The 20,922-nt window shown below is 41.5% G+C and overlaps 1 protein-coding gene and 1 pseudogene across 1 annotated transcript; both read left to right on the top strand.

The window, feature by feature from the left end:
* Positions 1 to 2,201: 2,201 nt before the first annotated feature.
* Positions 2,202 to 5,602, top strand: LOC121511234 (annotated as a pseudogene).
* A 12,149-nt stretch (positions 5,603 to 17,751) lies between these two features.
* LOC121511233 (D(1C) dopamine receptor) lies at positions 17,752 to 19,143 on the top strand. Its single transcript, XM_041789836.1, has one exon. It carries the CDS (start codon positions 17,938 to 17,940, stop codon positions 19,141 to 19,143), a length of 1,206 nt encoding a protein of 401 aa, XP_041645770.1. The 5' UTR covers positions 17,752 to 17,937.
* Positions 19,144 to 20,922: the final 1,779 nt, after the last annotated feature.

Here is a 20,922-nt window from a genome sequence, read left to right as displayed (position 1 = left end):
TTTGCTGATATGTAATTAATCAGCCTAGGATAAATGTTCAACAAGCTTCAATAAAGGGATTACTAAATTATTATACATATATTTCAGCTCCAGGTAAATAATTCAATAAAACTAGAATGTCAATTCTCTCAACACTAATACTATCACCTTATAGTTGACTGGGAAATGTCCAGCAGGGATGAAACTTACAAACTGTCTTATTACAAAGGTGGCATCCACCAAAGTAGGCTTGAAGTCACTGAGCTCTTCAGAACGACCCAGTTTATATGATAAATGTTTGCAACTAGAGACTGCATGGGTAGGTGATTGATTTTATACACCTGTGGAAACAGGCCTGGTTAAAACACCTGAATTCAGTATCTAACAGGTCAGGCCAATTACTTTTGTCCACACAGTGTATGTTGCATGCAATGGGTATGTGAAATGGTCTAGCTGGCGTGTCAACTAAGCCTTTCTGTGCAGAGTTCATAAGTCTTTTCCTTTAAACAAAATATGTTTGATCTAACTCTACCTTTACTTTGTATCCCCTAAAGTCCCGGAGCACTTTTGTTTGAATGACTCCATATGCAACTTTTTTCTGTTGCTGACATTTTATAGCTTGGTTTGTCTTTGGACATGAAAATTTGATTTATTCGCAGTGTATTTTCAGTTCATTTATTGGTTTCTTTTTCTTCTTTTTTTTATTAGCAGAATAATTCAGTTTTGCTGGAAAGGTGTCTGAATTTGCTGCTTGTTTCTCCAACATGTGTTTTTAGTGGTGCAACGTATTCTTCCTTGTTGGCTACAATAGCTAGGTGTTCCCGGGTGCAGTGAAACTGCAGGAGAACCTCACAGCAGCGGCAGCCATCATAGCAGAACACAATCAATGACAATCAATAAATACTTTAAACAAGGCAATGATATTTGACTGATGGTTAACACACATTAATAACCACTTAGATTTACACAGGCACATAAGGCAAGGAAATTTTCACAAATGGTTGTAAAACATGGTCAAGAAAAGTAAAATCATCTAAGTAATGAGAGTATCCAGAGCCTGCAGTCTTGTCGGCGTGTCTGATCTGTGTGTGTGTGTCAGAGACAGAAACAGATACAACATTGAACACACACACAGGGTCCTGCCGTCCGAGTCAAGCAGGCTTCTGCTGCATTCCTGTATTGAGGTTTGTGTTGATACGTGCGTCGCAGCACAGTGCGGCTGTCTGGGCTCCCAGCCTGTGAATCCAAACATGGAGAGGTCAGGACCTCACAGCATTTGTTTAATGCAGAGATAGGTGTCACCACAGTGGGGTTACAGCGAGGCAGCAGCAGGCATAACTGGCTCCGGAATGACAACAAACACAGCCGGAGTGTTGATCTGGCTAATTTGGTGGTGTTTTCCCAAATCCAGGGCTTAGTTGACAACACAAGACGTTTAACTCGATCAGTGTTCCGTTTTTTTTATCTGTTTTATTCTTCACATAACAGGTTTTTGTTGCTCTCGCCATCCCCTTCCCCAGAACTTAGCCCGGTCCAGCCAAACTCGGTCCAGCTCTGGTTCTGTTTGAATAGCTTCCTTTCATTGGCTTGAAATTGTTATGAATGGCTGTCGTAACTCAGCAGCCTCTGAATTAGATTGCAGATTGCACTAGTCAACATGAAAACAAAAAAACGACATGAACTGAGAACCGCCCAAGCTATGACCATATCAGGTTCACACTGAAATTTAATTTCAATAGGATGATTGTGTCTTGTGCTGTTTGAGTTCTTTGACCTTTTTTGAAAAAGAAATTGTGCGAACATTATGAATAAGTTGAATGAACTTCTAGTGAATTACCACTGAGAGAGAGAGATACAAGCATAGACAAATTCTAGAGTTGAATGAAATATTCCAGTTCTCTTCCAGTGTTTCTCCTGATGCAACATGTTAATGTGCCAGTCACAGCCTGTAAGAAGTCTTGCTGCAGTTCTAGATAAAGCGTGTGAAACGACTGGAAGTTGTTGAGTGGTTCTTTTAAGAAGCAGAAGTTTCCACATGTTTTTGGTGATGAGGTGAACTGGGCATAGCTTTCTGATGTCCCTGTGTTGATGGCTTTTTTTTTTTTTTTTGCCAGTGTTAGGCCACAGAGTGCTAGATAGCTAGGCGGCTACATGAACAGCGGGAGCAGCGAGGAGCTAAATGACAAGGAGCTGCAGAGTTCAGGTGTGACCGGAGCGTTCAGATGGCTACTTTTGGAACTATCTGCGAATATGTGGAAGGAGACGAGGATTGGACTGAGTACGAGGAGAGGTTAGGACACTTTTTCTCTGCTAATGGAATTACAGAGAAGGCTAAAAAGTGCTCTATCCTTCTGAGTGCTTGTGGGGTGAAGACTTATAAGCTGATAAGGAACTTGGCTACGCTGCGGAAACCAGGGGAAATTCCATATGATGAGCTGGTCCAGCTCGTAGGAAACCACCACAATCCTAAGCCATCTGTGATAGTCCAACAGTTCAAATTTCACAGCCATTTCAGAAAGCAAGGTCAGTCTGTGGCAAATTTTGTAGCTGAGCTTCAGCAGCTGTCGGAGCATTGTGATTTTGGAGCTGTGTCAGATGATATGCTCCGTGGCAGACTGGTTTGCAGCATTAATAACGACGCTATACAACGCCGCCTGCTCAGAGAAACACCACCATTGACTTTTAAGAAAGCCCTTGAAATTTCTCAAGGCAGCAGTTCACCACATCAGGAAGGAAACTGGTAAACATACCTAAAGAGTGAAGTGTTTCCGCTGTGGTGGTGCACACTATGCTAATGAGTGTAAATTTAAAGAGGCCGTCTGCCATACGTGTGATAAAAAAGGACATTTAGCTAAAGAGTGCAGAAGTTCAAAAGGTAAAATAGGGCCAGTGCAAGGTAAATTTTAGCCAACTCAGGCAGCCACACACCACCTGGAGGAAGAGACAGCAGAAGCTGTGTGCTCTTATGTTTGGAGTTGAAACAGACAAGGAACCGCCCGCACCATACTATGCTACCGTAACTGTGGAAGGGCAGGACATTAGGTTTGATGGGTTGCCCCGATTGTTCCAGTGTTAAAAGAGGACAAGACGGCATGCATATGCAGAGATTACAAGCTCACAGTGAATCAGGTTGCCAAGCTGGAGGAATATCCACTGCCAAGGGTGGATGACCTGTTCGCAACCTTGTCTGGAGGTAAACTATTCACACAGCTTGATATGTGCCATGCTTACAGCAACTGCTGCTAGATGAAAGTTCAAAAGAGTACGTCACCATCAACACACACAAGGGATTATTCAAATACAATCGCCTGGTGTTTGATGTGGCGTCCAGCCCCGCCATTTTCCACAGGACAATGGACAGTTTGCTGCAGGGTATTCGAAACGTAGCAGTGTATCTAGATGACATTTTGATTACAGGAGTCACAGAGCAGGGGCATCTGTCTAACTTGGAGCAGGTGTTAAAAAGACTCTCAGATGCAGGGCTGAGGTTGAAGTGCAGTGTGTGTTTCTGATGCCCAGTGTGACCTACCTGGGGTACAAGATCACGGCTGAGGGTCTCTGCCCTCCGGGGGATAAAGTCAAGGCTATCAAGGAAGCCCCAAGCCGAAGAGTGTTACTGAGCTGAGGTCCTTTTTGTTCATGGTGAATTACTATGGCAAGTTTCTTCCTGATCTCTCAAAAGTTTTAGCTCCACTGTACAAGCTGTTGCACTCTGATTTTAAGTGGCAGTGGATTATAGAGCAGGAGAGTGCTTTCAAGGAAGTAAAAGAACTGCTACACTCTGCAAAGGTGCTGGTCCACTATGACCCCAAGAAGGAGATCACTCTGTCATGTGACGCCTCACCCTATGGTGTGGGTGCGGTTCTCTCACACTTCATGGAGGATGGTTCAGAGAAGCCGACTGGTTTTGCTTCACGTAACATGACAACGGCAGAGAAAGGTTATTCACAGTTAGACAAGGAAGGTCACAATTCATTCACAATTCATACAGACCACAAATCACTGATGAGTTTATTCAGTGAAACCAGGTGCATCCCATTGCTGGCCTCAGCCTGGATCTAGCGCTGGGCTCTCACATTGTCTGTCTACCAGTTTAGTGTTGTATATAAGGCAGGTAAGGATAATGCAAATGCAGATGCACTGAGCAGACTTCCATTGTCTGAGACACCAGTCTCCACCTATGTTCCTCCAGAGACTGTGTTTTCTTTGGAGATGTTGTCAGAGATGCCTGTAAGGGCTGCCCAGATAAGACAGTGGACAGAGAGGGACCCAGTCCTGTCCCAGGTCAAAACGTTTTTTTTCTGCAATGGTGGCCTGGTGTAGTGAAAAATGCAAACATAAGGCCCTATGCCTCGCGCAAGTCAGAACTGAGTCTGCAGGATGGCTGCATTTTCTGGGGGTCATTGTGCCTCCTCCTGGTCATTCACAGATTGTTGAGGAACTGCATGAGAGTCATCCAGGGATATCCAGGATGAAAAGCCTTGCCTGATCCTTTTTGTGGTGGCCAAAGATAGATCAGGATTTAGAAAAAAAAGTACAGTCCTGTGCTAAATGCCTGGCCAACCAAATCATGCCAGCTCCAGCCTCCTTGCAGGGGTGGTCAGGCCACTCCCATAGGGGAGTGGCCTGACCACCCCTGGTCAAGGCTTCATCTGGACTTTGCAGGTCCTTTTACGGGACAGATGCTTCTTGTCATGGTGGATGCACACTCCAAATGGATAGAAGCCCAAATTATGAGCAACATCACAGCCCCAATGACTATAGACAAACTGAGACAAGTGTTTGCCGTTCATGGTTTGCCCAACACTTTGGTCACTGATAATGGCCCAACATTCACGAATGAGCTGTTCAGTGAGTTTATGTAGCAAAATGGCATTCAGCACATGCGGACAGCTCCATTTCATCCTGCCTCAAACGGATTGGCGGAACGGGCTGTTCAGACAGTGAAAGAAAGACTGAGGCAGATGACAGGGGACTCCCTAATTACACGACTTTCATGTTTCCTGTTCAAATACTGCCTCACACCACACATTACAACTGTTTGCTCTCCAGCTGAAATGTTAATGGGTCGCAGACCAAAGTCACGACTGGATCTCTGCGCCCTGGCATTAAAGCTAAGGTATACAGGAAGCAGCCAAAGCAGAAAGAAGAACATGATCAACACACAAGGAAGAGACAGTTCATACCAGATGACAGGGTCTTTGTGAAAAACTTCAGCAGTGACAGCACCCAGCAATGGTTACCTGGAGTTATCATCAAAAAGAGTGGTCCTGTCTCTTATGTTGTCCAGCTGACTGATGGACAGATTTTCCGCAGACATCAGGATCATGTACGCCTGTGTCATGATGAAGAGTCAGGAACTGGCATGAGTCTTCAAGACGTTGCACAGGCAACTTTGGGAGTGTGCCCTCCAGCAGCTGTACCAGAGATGGTGAGACAGGAGGAGTTGCAGGTGCCTACTGAAGCGACGGGACCATCAAACACAGACATGCAGGCCCCTCTCCAGCCCATAACACCAGACTCATACAAGAGGCCTTTGCCAGTGGGCCCCCAGCAGGGGTCGCTTGTGGTTGTGGGTAGATCACAGCGCACACGCAAACCTCCTAATAGACTGGCTATTTGATTTTGGAAGTTCTTTTTTTGTTGTATTTAAATGTGGGGTTAGTAAACGTTTTGTTGCCAGGTATTATTATTTAGGATAAACCGTTTTTTTAATGCTGAAGTGTTGTAATGTGGGCAGTATAATGTTAAGCTTGTATAGGTCAATAGTTTTCCTACCACTAGAGGGAGCTATGATCAAAGTTATTGTTTTGGGAAGTACAGGGGATGTAAGATTTCCTATTTTCTGCAGAACACTGGAACACCTCTTGGTGTGTCTCTTCTCGTCCAGTGTTTTTCCTGATGCAACACATTAATGTGCCAGTCACAGCCTGTAAGAAGTCTTGCTGCAGTTCTAGATAAAGCGTGCAAAACGACTGGAAGTGGTTGTGTGGTTCTTTTAAGAAGCAGAAGTTACCACAGCATCAATGCCTTTGTCATGCAGGAACTTCTGACACACTCCAGCCACATGAGTCTGAGCATTGTCATGCATCAAGAGAAACCAAGGGCCAACTGCACCAGCATATGGTCTGACAATGGATCCATGCCTTCGTGTTGTTAATGCCAAATTCTGACCCTACCATCTGAATGTTGAAATTGAGACTCATCAGACCAGGCAATGTTTTTCCAATCTTTTTTCTATTTCATTAAAGAGGCTTTTACTTTTTTTTGTATATCATTCGTTTATCGTTTCATCACTATCATCAGTTCATTTTTTTAATATTATTTAATATTATGTTTTTTAAAGATTTATTATAAGCCTTGTTGCCTTTATTTGGAGAGGGCAGAACAGAGGATAGTGTAGGGAATCATGAAGAGAAAGTCAGGAATACTGAGAGTATGACTCACTAACAGTACTATGCTTACTGACCTCAAAATTATCTATTTCAAATGCTGAGTCTAGTGGGGAAATAGAATTTAATTTTTCTTACTTTATTTAAGGAGCTTTATTGTTTTGAAGTGTGTCTTCCCCACAAACATGTAGTTTTTTTTTTTTTTATGTAATTTCCATGTCCATGTTGACAATGATCAGATTGCTGTTAATAGAAGTGACATCGGGACATTTGATCCATGTGGATTTGACTTAGAGGTGACTGTTTTTGTTATTTTTTGTAGGTTAAAAATATCCAAATACAGATCATGCACCGCAATTCAGCTAAATTACTTCTAAGAAATGATTTTTGCTCCATACCGCCCAAATTAGTTGTGGGATTGTGTGAGAAGGGGGTACTGGCACTTATTTTTTTTCCACTTAAACCACTGGTGATTTGTAACGAATGGTTATATCATCTCAAACCAGTCTGCTCATTCTCCTCTGACATCAACAAGGCATTTTTGTCCACACAACTGCCACTTATTGGATATTTTCCCTTTTTCAGACCTTTCTCTGTAAACCCTAGAGGTGGTTGCGTGTTTAAATCCAACATCAGCAGTTTCTGCAAATATTCAGACCGACCTGTCTGGCTTAAGCCACTTAAATCCCCTTTCTTCTCCACCCTGAAGCTTGGTTTGAACTCCAGCAAGTTGTCTTGACCATATCTACATGCCTAAATGCACTGGTTTACTGCCATGGGATTGGCTTGTTAGCTAACAAACAATTAAACAGGTGTACCTAATAAAGTGGCCAGTAAGTGTACATGCCTCATTGTAGCATGCTAACTAGTTAGCTGCTTATTTGCTTACCTACCACAAAGCCACAAGGGCTCTCAGCAAATGCACTGCAAAAGTTCTGTTTTTTTAATGCACTCCTGGCACGGAGGGGAGGAGTTTCGCAGGCACGTCTGAAATCACAGAAATTCACAGAGTAGTGAGTGGACTTCCAGCTGACTCGCCACATACGCAGGTTGAAATGAGAGGCATGTCTGCACATACACTGTGCATATTAAGGTCATTTCTGACCTGATTTCATGGTCAGATCCTCTTTGCCCAACTGCTCTGATGGATTTCTGACATGTTTGGTAGTCATCTGCATACAACCACAAAGTTAAGGCGGAAACATTAGTACATCCTTCAACTTAAAGGCTTGGTGACACATTTTTTATTCTGGAATTTTACAAGTATTATGATGTCTTTTTATCTCGACATGTTTTTGGGCTTTGTAATGTGTCTACCAGGATGATTATGATGTTGGGGTGATGTTTTCATGGGTTCTTCTGTTGTTGGGGTTTTGTCCTTCCTGTAGTGTTCTTTGCTTGTGTTTTGATGCTTTGTCTTAATTTTAATTCTGTTTAATGTTAAAGCACTTTGTAAACCTCTGTTATCACTAGTTATTAGCATGCTAATTAGTAGCACACTAACTGCATATTGGTCATTTTGTAGAGTTTCTTGTTGCCTTATCCTACAAGACTAATCTATGCCTAACAGGCTGTTAACTAAGAATTTCCATTTATAACCTGATTATTACTGCATATAAAAGGAAATTAGGATGTTTTACATTGATTATATACTTAATCAATGCTCTGCTCAATATGGATCTATTAAGGTGGTAGTACAACAGGAATAGTTCTTCTCCCTTAATTACTCTGAATAAGTATGGTCTATTCTCATGAAACAAAGCTTAATATTTCTATTCTTAGCAATGTCCAAATAACCCCTAATTCAACCATTTTAACTCAGATTCACAGAGTGATTTAAAGATGAACAAGACTCACTTTAGTGTAGGGTACATATTCTGAGTTAATGTGAAACAACCTCCTAACATGATGTTAATATGCAGTGATAAGGCGGTTATTAAAAGATGAAATCCTGTCACAGCAGCTGCGGGTCCTTTAACTCTGATGGCTCTAACACTGACAGCTGATGGGAATCACCTGCAGAGACAACACCAAAGGATGTTGGCGGACACGCAGCATATTACACTTGAGAATTCTCACTGCTACATGAGCTGAATGAGCTTCAAAGGGGATCTGAATTCTGTGTGATCTGTTTGAAAACAGAAGTGACCCGTTCTGAACCTGCTGCCTGTCTGAACGGAGCTTACATGAGCGCTTCACTGTATCTGTCTGTCCCTGCTGTAAAAGCAGAGCAGGCTGTCTGTGTGTCTTTGTGTCAGTGTTGTTGCGGTGTGCAGTGACCTGGGCTTACACTCTCTCTGTTCCCGTTAGGGAAAATATCCTTCTATTAGCAACAAGTGCTCCGAAAGCTCTGATCCCTTCAGAGCTGGTGGAAGCTTTTAGAGACAGGGGGGAGATGTCTGTTTAACACTTACAGTGCTGGGTGGAGAACAGAGGCACCGCCAGGAATTACATATACTGTGGTTTCTAATACTGCCGCATAATGGAGTTTCAACAGAGTGAAATGCACCTTGTAGATAGTTAGAGGCAGTCACAAAGGACCTATGTTAAATACAAAGAAAAATAAAACAGATCTCCAGTAGTCTTTTCACATACACTCCTGAAAATTAAATGAATATTTGGAGGTGGGCTGCTTGTGTGAACACAAATGTTCAACCCAACTTTATTCTAACTTTACCCTGACACATTCCCATACCAAGTTTGGGTGAGTGGATGTGTAGGGAAATATATAAGAAAATTCACCTCTAGCCAATGGGCAAAGATGATGGCATTTACAACCTGTCACTGCAGTGCAACCGGTTTGATATTACTGCAAAAACTAAAGAAGCTTCATGCTCTTCTCTGCTTGCTGGTATATTCTTTTCCACTCTTTCTTGAAAAATTATTTCTCCATTTCAGAACAGCGAGATACTTTTTACACACCAGTGGCCTTTAGCACTTGCTACTGACAGTGCTGTCTTTAGTTACAGTGCAGTGTTGACACCAAACCCTACAATGGGGGCTGGTTTGGCTCAGTTGGGAGAGCAGGTTCCTTTATACAGAGTCCTCAATACTGGTCACGAGATTGTTCCCCTGTTTCGGCGCTGTTTGGTACGTGTCTTTCCCCTGGTCTCACCCCATGTTTCCTGTCTCTACTGAGCTGTCCTATCTAAGTAGACAAAAATCCCCCCAAAAATCTAAAAAATAAGAAGTACACTGACAGTGGTTAAGGTTTTTTTTTTTTGAGAGGATGCAGTGTGATCACACTTGCTGCAGGATGTTTAGCACAGAGCAGGGGAGTAGCATGCGGACCTAACCATCAACAGTGAAGTTGCCACATGACTGAAATTATAATTGGGAAGTAGTTAGTGATGGTGATAATAAAAGTATGTTTTTATGATCATTTTTGTAAACACAAAACGTATTAAAAAAACAAACAAACTGATATAAACTTGCCTGGTATGCCAAAACAACAATATGTTAAATACTTTCAGATAAGTCCAGTTATGTTTAAACACAGCTTAAACTCACTGTTTGATTCCCACATGAAAACCAGTCCAAAACAGAAAAGAAACAACAAAACAGGGACCTTATGTTGCAAGAACTTGAACTTTTCTGCAATAAAGCTTATCCGGGTGCCTGAAATTCTTTATTTAGCCCATGAAAGGAAACAAAAAAATTCCCAACAAACTAAAAATATACCCTGACATTTAGGCATTTAACTCAGAGCTCTTAAAACCTATTAACTGCAAAAGACACGAAGCCTGAAAAGCAGGATAAGATCTAAAACAAGCATGGCCATCATGATAACCCGTCTCACTCTCACACACTTGTTTCAGGGTCATTATTCTTCTAAGGTTCAGCAGTGGGTCAACCTCCACTGGTTTTTTATTTCCCATTTTCATCTGACCTTTGTGCACTTGTCTTTCACTTTTTCACCCATTGTTTTTTCCAGATCTAATTATGGTTACAATGAGAGAACAACAGAGCATTTAAACTTGTTACACCTCATCTGCAGTAGATAATGCATGGAGGCAGAATGGTTGCGTGCAGTTCTTCAGCCCCTGATCTGCCACTACAGTTAATAATAGAAGAGTCACAGGAGAGAGATGATGAAAATGTAGTGCCTAGAAAAAATATTCACCCCCCTGGATGTTTTACCCCTTTACTGATTTTTTATAAATCAATCCATTTAACAATTTGGCTTTTTTAAACTCTTAAATGTCAAAGTGAAAATAGAGTTCTAGAGTTCTAGAGTAATGTCAGTTATTTAAAAATATGCAATGTGCAATTATTATGACTTGGCCACTCCAGGACATTGACCTTTTTGTCTTTAAACCATTACTGTGTAGCTTTGGCTGTATGCCTGTCATCTTCTATGAAGCTGTAGTTCTCTTACAAAAGATTGTCCTTCAGTATTTTCTTAGTTTTTTGCTGCATTCATTTTACCGTCCACCTTCAAAAGCCTTCCAAGGCCGACTGCTGAGAAGCATCCCCACAGCATGATGCTGCCACCACTGTGCTTCACAGTAGGGATGATGTGTTTAAGGTGATGTGCAGTGTTTGGTGTACACCAAACTTAGCATCCTGTCTGATGGCCAAAAAGCACAATTTTGGTCTCATCAGACTAAAGAACTTTTCTTCCACCTGACCGTGGAGTCTCCCGCATGCCTTTGATGAACTCTGGTCAAGATTTAATATGAGTTGTCTACAACAGTGTCTATCACTTTTCTAGTCACCCATAAAGACTGGCGAAGAACTCAGAGTCTTTCGCATCTCAGCTGCTGAAGCTTGTAACTCCTTCAGAGTAGTCATAAGTGTCTTGGTGGCCTTGCTTACCAGTCTCCTTCTTGCATGGTCACCCAGTTTGTGAGGACGGCCTGATCTGGGCAGATTTACACATGAGCCATATTCCTTCCTTTTATTGATAATGGATTTAACCGAACTCCAAATGTTCAGTACCTTGGAATTGTTTTGTATTCATCCCCTGACTTATTCCTTTCAATAACCTTCTCTCTGATTTACTTGGAGTGTTCCTTTGTCTTCATGGTGTAATGATAGTAAGGAATACTGATTAACAAGTGACAGGGCTTTCCAGAAACAGGTGTGTCAGATCATCCCAATTTTAATAATTGTGAAACCACTAGCAACAATTGGCTGGACTTGTGTTGAATTAGGTTTGGAAGAGGTAAATATTAATCAACATTAGATATTTTTATTTCAATAACATAACTTTGTAGAAATCTGTTTTCAGTTTGACATCAACTGCTTTTTTAAAATTTTTTTTGACAAGAAAAAACCCAAATTATATTGACCAATATTGATTTATAAAATTAATAAAAGGGTAACACATCAAAGGGGGTGAATACTTATTATAGGCACTGTAACACTGATAATAAGGGTCAGGTGTGTAAGATCCCTGTGTGTTGTTTAAAGAACTGAAACTAAATCAAGTTTTGCTGCTTGGATGGAAGAATATTCATCCAGAATTAGGCTAGTCCTGCTTTAATGATGAAAAAAGGAGGGAAGCCCCCAGGGCAATCTTCAGGTACACTCACTCGAGAAAAGGATTAGGTTAAAAAGCCTTTAATGGTTCAGGGCATATCTAATAAATCAATAAAATCACAAAGAAAGCCGACTAGTTTCTTCTCTTTTTTTGACAATTGACATGTCATTCCTCAAGAGCACCTGGCTTTTACCTGGAGTTTACCACACAATGAGAGCACACAGTACATCTCTCCTTTTTACTGCTTTCATGTTGTTGCAGTCAATGGGACCATGGACTGAAAGTGAATAACAGGTTTATTTCTCAGCAGATGACCCAGTTCTCGTTGTAATCGGTCTCTTCCTCACTCTGCAGAGTTTACACAGACGGTGAACCCAGATTCTTTTTATCTTTGTTCTAATTATCCAGAGTAGCTGCAGGTGAGCCACGCCCTTTCTGTTTATGTTAGCGAGACGCCTCCGACTGAGAGTTGCGCTCACCTTTAGATGAAGCCGCAAAGCTGTGTTCATGCAAGTTCACCTTCACCACAAACTCTCTCGGGCACGCACCACCCACAAAAACACACACACATAATCAAATTCAATCAAAGGTTTAACTGATCCCACCCACCCAGTTTTGCACATAGAGCTCTTCCACACAAGTGCACACAAAATTAAAAGCAACACTTTTCAAGGACACAAAAACTCAAAATTATATACACAAAAAGCTGTGGAAATCTATACACAAACATCACACACCCACTCTAAACAGCCGCCCGCCCCTCAGCAGTACAAAAACAGTGATTAGAGCTTCAACTATTCACCTCGGCATCGAACCCCCCAGCAGCTGCCAGATTTGCCAGCAGGCATAACGACAGGTGAGGAGGAGACGGGCTGCGGTCCAGCCTGCCTGCGTCAGAGATGACTGCCTTCACCACACCACAGAAGTGCACACCAACACACTTGCTCATGCATACAGATACATGTCTAATGAGCACATCTAAGAACTACTTTAAGTGCACGGTAGCAACCACAAAGACAGGTAAAAAAATGGAGCATAATGTTCAGGTATGTGCAGGAATGCAATTTCATACACAGTGTTCAGACACACACAAAATTCAAAAACACACGAAACTGGAAAAAAGCACAAGCAATAAACAATGAATCATGTTCAGATATTCTAAAAGATGCACACACAAATACACAAATTGAAATGGCTTTGATGCAGACCAACACTTGATCAAGTTTATGTAAGTTCATTTTTACTGAAGTTCACATGAGGACAGATTCATTTCAGGGCTCCAGGGCAGCTTTGAAATCAATGTTTTGATGACTGCAGAGGACTTGTTAAACTGAAATTTTGCCAAAGACAGAGCTTCCTTCAGATTTTCCCTAACCTTCAAATAAAACAAACCATTAGCAACAAGATTGACTTTTCCATGTATTTGTATTTTTGATGTCTTTAACAGCTGTATATCAGACACTAGGTAGACAAGACAACCTACTATGTTTGCATTTCATGAAAGAGTTATAAATTTGACTGTCACAGATTTTTTTTTCTTATCCCAAATAACTTAAAAATATACAGAAAAAAAGCAGAGATGAGACATACTACTCTGTCCACAGGGGCATCAGATCATACCAAAATAAGTTCATTTTTTGAGTTTGGGATTCTTCTTTCGACTTTTTAATTAGATTCTTCTTATTTATGTAATTATTTGTTTCAGACATTTATGTGTCTTCTTACTCAAAAACAATTGCTAAATAACAGTTTTTTGTAGACTTCCAGTGCCATAAGGTGTTTAAAAGTTTAGAAGAGAGAGAAAATCCTGCACTGTGGTATTGTCATTGCCTTTGGGTCATTTGTGTTGAAGTAGTAACTGCAGATGGTTGGTGCCATCTAGTGGCTGCAAATGCACCTTACAAACTGTGACAAGCCACCATTCAGTAAAATAAGCCCGTGGATGCTCAAAATCACATTCATCATCTTTATGTTTAACAGACTTTGAATCCAGACATTAGCGTGATGCAGTACTATAGATATAATAGTGAATTCTTTCATTACCCATGCAAATCTATATAGATTCATACATCAATACAAACAATAGATTACAAGATGCTGTAAAAAGAGGGGTTTCAACAAGCTAGTATTAAAGATTTGTAGATTTGGAACACTGAAACTTTGCATTTGAAAAGTGGAATAAAAATAAAGATACATAAATATAAAAATACATTCTCCACAATGTTGTTTTTCCCCACAACCCATACCTATATGATTACATCAAAGCTAAGAATTGTGCATGTTTACATTATTATATGCATGACCTAGATGCCTCACAGGTGAGTCTTGCAGCTCATCCTTTCTCAGCACCCTGGGTTGCGGTCTGGCATCAGATGTCGGCAATTTTACCCTAACCCTAAATGTAAAAACCTGTGAGAAATATTCAGAAAGAACTCACTTGAATTTAGTGAGCCAAAATAAAGAAATTACCTTGAAACTGTCAAGTAACTTATATAGAAAATTATCATCTTATTTCTAGGAACTACTTTTTTTAAAAAACCTCCTGACTGCCGATTGCCACAGTTTTACAAGGATTTACTTGATAATAAATACATAATTACTAGATAAATACTCCCTTAACATTTCCATATTTCCAAGTAATTACTTGTAAAATTCAACTTATTGCAGTGTAATTACCACCTTATTCTTGAGAAACTACTAGGTAGTTACATTTGTTACTTTAAAACTACCTGGTAATCAGGCTCCATTTAAATAAAGTGTCACTGTGTAAGTTTTCATTAATACACTTTGACTGGAGTGACTTGATATTATCCCATTTTTGAGGGTACCATGACCAGCAGAAATATTGAGAAACTCAGCATTAGCTGATGATTAAGTCCTGGCTTTGCTCCTCTGTGCTCATTTCAAAGTTGGCCAAATACAAACATACAATGTTGAAAATTGAATCCGATGCTGACGTGCAAAAAACTGCAGTTGCTCGAGTGTCCACTTGGGGCTGACACCAAAAGCCCCATATAAGTTGCATACATTTTTTATATTGGTGCAAAAATAATTTTGGGCTGAATAGTTCCTGTCTTCATTGGTAGGGGTAGGGGACATTTTCTGTACCTCACCTATTTTGATATTTCTAGGCAAAGAGCCATAAAGGATGCCAACTGCAAGATTTGACAGCAAGTAGGCACACTGCAGCTGCTTGCCTGGAGGTTTAAGGCCTGCCTCAGATTCAGCTCTTTGACTGTGTCTAGATTTACCAATAGTTAGATTGAGGCAGAATTTTCAATATGGTGGCACCATCTTTGGGCTTTAAAACTTCCCTTCAGTAATCAAAGGGTGATATCACTGAGACTACATCCATGTTGTATACAGTCTATAAGCTTGGTATTTTATTTTAAGTTTTCCACCATCATTGGGCTTCACAGCACCTCTTCAGAAACCAACTGGGGACATCATTAGGACTACATCCAAGTCTGTAAACAAACTTCATGACACTGCTGTGCTGACTTAGACCAACTCCTGTTTATAAAGAGTGCCCACAGAAATCTGACTGCCTTTTTCAGAAGTGATGTCAGGGTCAGTGGCTGAGGTGAAAATATGAGGTTATGAATTGTACAGCCACAAAATAAAAGTCCTTGGGTAAATGAAAAGACATTTCTCAGCCTCAAAACAGAGCATGCCCTTAGATTTAATAAAAGCAGAGTCTAAAAAACTAAATAAAGGGTATGAGTGTGTTTACAGCATCACTATTTCATTTCTTAGAGTGTACAGTCAAACATGACGGAGGATAAGAGATGTTTTGGGGTTGTTTTGCTGCCTCTGGCACTGGGTGCCTTGACTGTGTGAAAGGAATCATGAAATCTGGAGACTATCAAGAGATTTTGGGCCGCAATGTAGGGCCTAGTGTCAGAAAGCTGGGTCTGCATCAGAGGTCATGGGTGTTCCAGCAGGAAAATGACCCAAAACATACCTAAAAAAGCACCAAGAAATGGTTGGAGACAAAGAGCTGGAGAGTTCTGAAGTGGCCAGTAATGAGTCCAGATCTAAATCCCATTGAACACCTATGAAGAGATCTCAAAACTGCACCCTTTAAATCTAAGTGACCTGGAGCAGTTTGCAAGAAGAGTGGTCCAAAATTCTAGTTGGGAGGTCTAAGAAGCTTCTTGATGGTTACAGGTAATGTTTGGTTTCAGTTATTTTTCGCAAGCAAATATTAAGTTGATGGTGCCAACAATTTTGTCCCGCCCATTTTGAGTTTTGTGTAAAATTACATCAATTTTGGCTTTTCTCTTCTGTTTTTTGTGTTGTTCCAATGCACATAAAGGAAATAAACATGGTGAAATGGTGTATTTTCCAGAAAAATTCCAATACTTTTGTCTATGACTGTATATATTATAAATTTTGATAAAAGTACGGCAGAGACGTTTACTTTTAGACCACAGGGGACCATGTTAAAAGGTAGAAAAGCAGTTTGGCACATCACCTATAATAAGAGTCTTTTAGTCTTTGCTGGACATCAGGCATTCACAGTAAATAAAACTTAGTAATGCATAGCATGGTTAACGTTAATTATTTCTTCACTGTATGATAAAAACTGTATTTCCTCTTATACAGGCAACAGCACTAAAGGACTAAGAGTGTTCTAGAGAACAGGGGGAAGTAGATTCAAAATCAACACTAACAACTGCCTGATTAGTCTCATTAATGTCTGGAGTTAAGTAAGACAGTTTAACATACTGTGTAGAGGCCTTAACAACAATAAACTGCATTAATGATTATACTGAAAAAAAAGAAGCAGTTTGTGGGAGAGTTTAGACTCAGTCATTGCTACATATCTTAATTATTTCTTCACACCAGTATAGAACATCATTATGATGATTTGGGAGGAAGTAAAATATGTGTTTGCTTGTATTTTACATGGAAATAATGTGTACTTTTGCATTGCACAGTTCTGTGTGAGGCTAAGTGTAACGCCACCTCAGTAAATGTAGATCTGTGAAATATAAGCACAACAATGATGTTCTATTTAAAATCTCCATTTATATTTAATTAAACAATTTTCAGTTTATAATAAATAGCATGTTCGTGCTTTATGATTTAAACTAAAAAGTAACTAAAATCCTATTTTTGCCCACATATAGGATCTCTTTGACGAGTCTCTTTTTATTTCCCTCTCGTGCGCCTTTTACGCACATTAAATCTTAATTTCCCTCGCACAAAAATCGTGATTTATTAGATGAATATTCTTAAATCCTGCAGTCTAGTCATCATTATCTTTTTCTTTGCAGATTAAAAGACAAGTGCTCCAGTCTTGTGGTATGGCTGTAATTTATTACCTGCTGAAGAGGGAATGAGCCCTGCGGCGCCTTCCACCTCTCTGTGTGAGCGCGTCACACAGAGAGGTGAGTCCACTGAGCCACACTGGGACAAAGGACCGGGATAGAGACCCTTTTTATCCCCTGTGGAGACGTTAAATTTCGTCAGGATTAAGTACTGTCAATACTGATGGTTAAATTGGTTATCTTTAGTCAGTATTATCTGAATCTTATCGGGTGATTACTCAAAGAGTGCTTCTGGATATTGATTTACGCCTCAGCCGTCCGGAGTGAGGATTTCTACCAAATAAAGAGGCATGCAAATGATACCAAGCTGGATTTTATCAAAGACTGTCACCCTTTTCTTTATTTTTCTGTAGTTTATGAGAGATCACAGGATGGTTTGTGAGTCAGCAGTCCGTGGATAGAAGAAAGGCGATTTTACGCGCGGATTGTAATCACCTTTAATCACATTCTGCGGGCTAAAATGGAAAACTACACGTCGTGGACTAATTTCACACAAGTTTTGTCGGAGCTGGACGGGACGGACGGTGAAGAGGAGGACGACGACGAAGAGGACGGGAGCGGTGGAGGCAGTGGCGGTCTGCGTGTCCTGATCGGCTGCGTCCTTTTCCTGCTCATCGTTTCCACGCTCCTCGGGAACACGCTGGTGTGCGCCGCTGTGGTCCGCTTCCGTCACCTGCGCTCCAAAGTTACCAACTTCTTTGTCATCTCTCTGGCAGTGTCTGACCTCTTTGTGGCCGTGCTCGTGATGCCATGGGAGGCTATTACAGAAGTGACAGGCACGTGGCTGTTTGGACGTTTTTGTGGTGTCTGGATCGCCTTTGACATCATGTGCTCCACAGCCTCCATCTTGAACCTGTGCATCATCAGTGTGGATCGCTACTGGGCCATTGCCAGCCCGTTTAAGTATGAGCGGAAGATGACTCACCGGGTGGCATTTGTGATGATCGGGGTGGCGTGGACGCTCTCCATCCTGATCTCTTTCATTCCTGTGCAGCTGAACTGGCACCAGGCTGGGGAGGAGGATGAGGAAGGGGTTAAGGAAGTGATGGAACTGCTGGTATCCAATGGGAGGAACTTTACAAACAGCAGCGCCAACCTCAACACCAGCTCAGTTGCCAAGAGCTGTGTGGCCAACCTGAACAAAACCTATGCCATCTCCTCTTCTCTGATCAGTTTCTACATTCCAGTGGTGATCATGATCGCTACCTACACCCGGATCTACAGGATCGCTCAAACCCAAATCCGCAGAATTACATCTTTGGAGAGGGCGGCAGAGCAGGCACAGAACCAAGGCCATGGGGTGAACAGGAACCAGCAGCAGCATCACAGACCCAATGAAGAAGCCTCATTAAAGTCATCATTCAAGAAGGAGACTAAAGTCCTGAAGACGCTGTCCATCATCATGGGGGTGTTTGTCTTCTGCTGGCTGCCGTTCTTCGTCCTCAACTGCACGGTTCCGTTCTGTGACCCGCCCTGCGTCAGCGACACCACCTTCACCGTCTTCGTCTGGTTCGGCTGGGCCAACTCCTCCCTCAACCCGGTCATCTACGCGTTCAACGCTGACTTCCGCCGGGCTTTCTCCACCATTTTGGGTTGCAACCAGATCTGCCCGAACAACACCGTGGAGGCTGTGAACTTCAGTGACGAGCTTGTCTCATACCACCACGATACGACGCTCCACAAGGAGCAGCTTGTCCCAGCGCAGCCACAGCAGCTTCCTCGCACCATAGACGTCGGATCTGATCACCTGGAGGATATGAGCGCTCGCTTTGATGAGGAGTCGATCATCTCCAATGGCTCCAGGGGCCACAACAGACTGCTGCTGCTTCCTGCTAATGTCCAGCTGGAGGATGACCCAGAACTGTCCTTGGAAACAATCACACCGTTCACCTCAGTGGCAGGCCTTGACAGTGAGGTTTTAATACCAGGACAAGTCCACCAGGACGGATAGAGTGAGAGGGAGAGAACTGCATTAAGCTGATCAGCAGTCATGGCAGGAAGTAAGGCTGTTTTACATGTAAAATAAAATGTAATTTTCAACTGTTATAAAATCTGTCCTTCAAAAGGGTTCTCTTAATTTGAAGGAGGTCTTTGAAGGACTCATCACCCTGCTGCTTCTTAGCACCCAGGGCAGCAAAAGAGTAACACTCACAAATACCTTAACAGACATTAACCCATTGATGAATAATGTGGCAAGCACAAATGTCATGAGCTGATGTGTTTCTACTGTGTCACATTAATTTAAAAATACCAAACTAATGTACCTAGCTGTTGATTTAGCTAATGGTTGGGCAGGAAAAGTCACCTGTAGATCAAACTCAGATTAATTTTAATGGTTGAGAAAGAGGAGTGACAGTAGAGTGGGAGACTTACACCGTCTCAGAGAAAGAGTTAAGAGTTAAGAGTCAGTTTAAGAGATACTAATACAGGTGCATCTAAAAAAACAGAATACCATGAAAAAGTTAGTCTTACAGTGTGATTTAATTAAAATGTTAATCTTTTATATATATTTTAGATTCATCTCACACAAAGTGAAATATCTGGTGGCTTTTTTTTAAAGTGTTGATGATTTTTCTATGTCAGATTATTAGAGTATTACAGAACGCCAATTTAAAAAATGATTTTTAATACAAAAATGTTGACCACCTGGAAAAATGTGTTCATTTATGCACTCAGTTCTTGTTCAGGGCTTCTTTTGCATGAATCACTGGCATTGAGCCAGTCAGTTTGTGGCATTGTTGGATTCTTATGAAGCCCAGGTTGCTCTGATAGCAGCCTCCAGCTCATCTGTATTGTTGAGTCTGGTGTCTCTCATCTTCCTCTTGACATTTCCCTAGAGATTCTCTATGAGGTTAAGGTCAGACCAGTTGGTTGGCCAATCAAGCAGAGTAATACCATGGTCAGCAAAACAAATTTCTGGTAGTTTTTGCTTCACTGTGTGCAGGTGCCAAGCATGAAGTTCTCTAAAACAGCTGACTTGGTAAAGCACAGTGGACCAACAGCAGCAGATGACATGGCACCCCAAACCATTACTGTCTGAAAAGTGAAAACACCGGACCTAAAGCATTTTGGGTTTTGTGCCTCTCAGATCTTCCGTCAGACTCTGGGTCCTTGATTTCCAAAGGAAATTTAAAATCGACTTTCATCTGAAAACAGGACTTTGGACCACTGAGCAACGGTCCAGTTGTTGTTTCTCCTTAGCCCAGGTGAGAAGCTTATGAAGTTGTCTGTGGTTCAGGAGTGGACCCGTCTGTGATGGCTTTTTATCCACTGACTCCAACCTCAGTCCTTAGAGAAGCTCCCCTAAGTTCTTGAATCTGCTTTTTTTGACAGTCTTCTGAAGGCTGATCTCATCACTATTTGCTTGTGCACCTTTTCTTACCACACTTCTCCCTTCTGGTCAACTTCTCATCTAGATCAGCAGTTTTCAAGGTGTGAGGCTGGCCTCCCCTGGGGGGTGCCACAGAACTTCAGGGGAGGCATGTAACCATAAACCAGGAAATAAAAGGCGATTAACTTTGCTAACCTCTGCTCCGTTTGGGACAAAATGGACAGTTACTACAGAGACTATACAATAAAGCTGTACAAGCTCATGACAGCATAAGGCATAATGAACCCTGGGGTCATATTGAGAGTAAGCACTAAGTCTAAGGGCTTACTAGGATAATTTTTGGACAGGAAGTGAAAGGAATTTTGGTCGGTAAAGGTAACTGAGACATTTAGCGCCATA

The sequence above is a fragment of the Cheilinus undulatus genome, linkage group 6, assembly GCF_018320785.1.
Source record: "Cheilinus undulatus linkage group 6, ASM1832078v1, whole genome shotgun sequence".
In the NCBI taxonomy this organism is placed as follows: domain Eukaryota; kingdom Metazoa; phylum Chordata; class Actinopteri; order Labriformes; family Labridae; genus Cheilinus; species Cheilinus undulatus.
The sequence above is the reverse complement of the archived record's forward strand: the minus strand, read 5'-3'. Positions and strand labels throughout refer to the sequence as shown.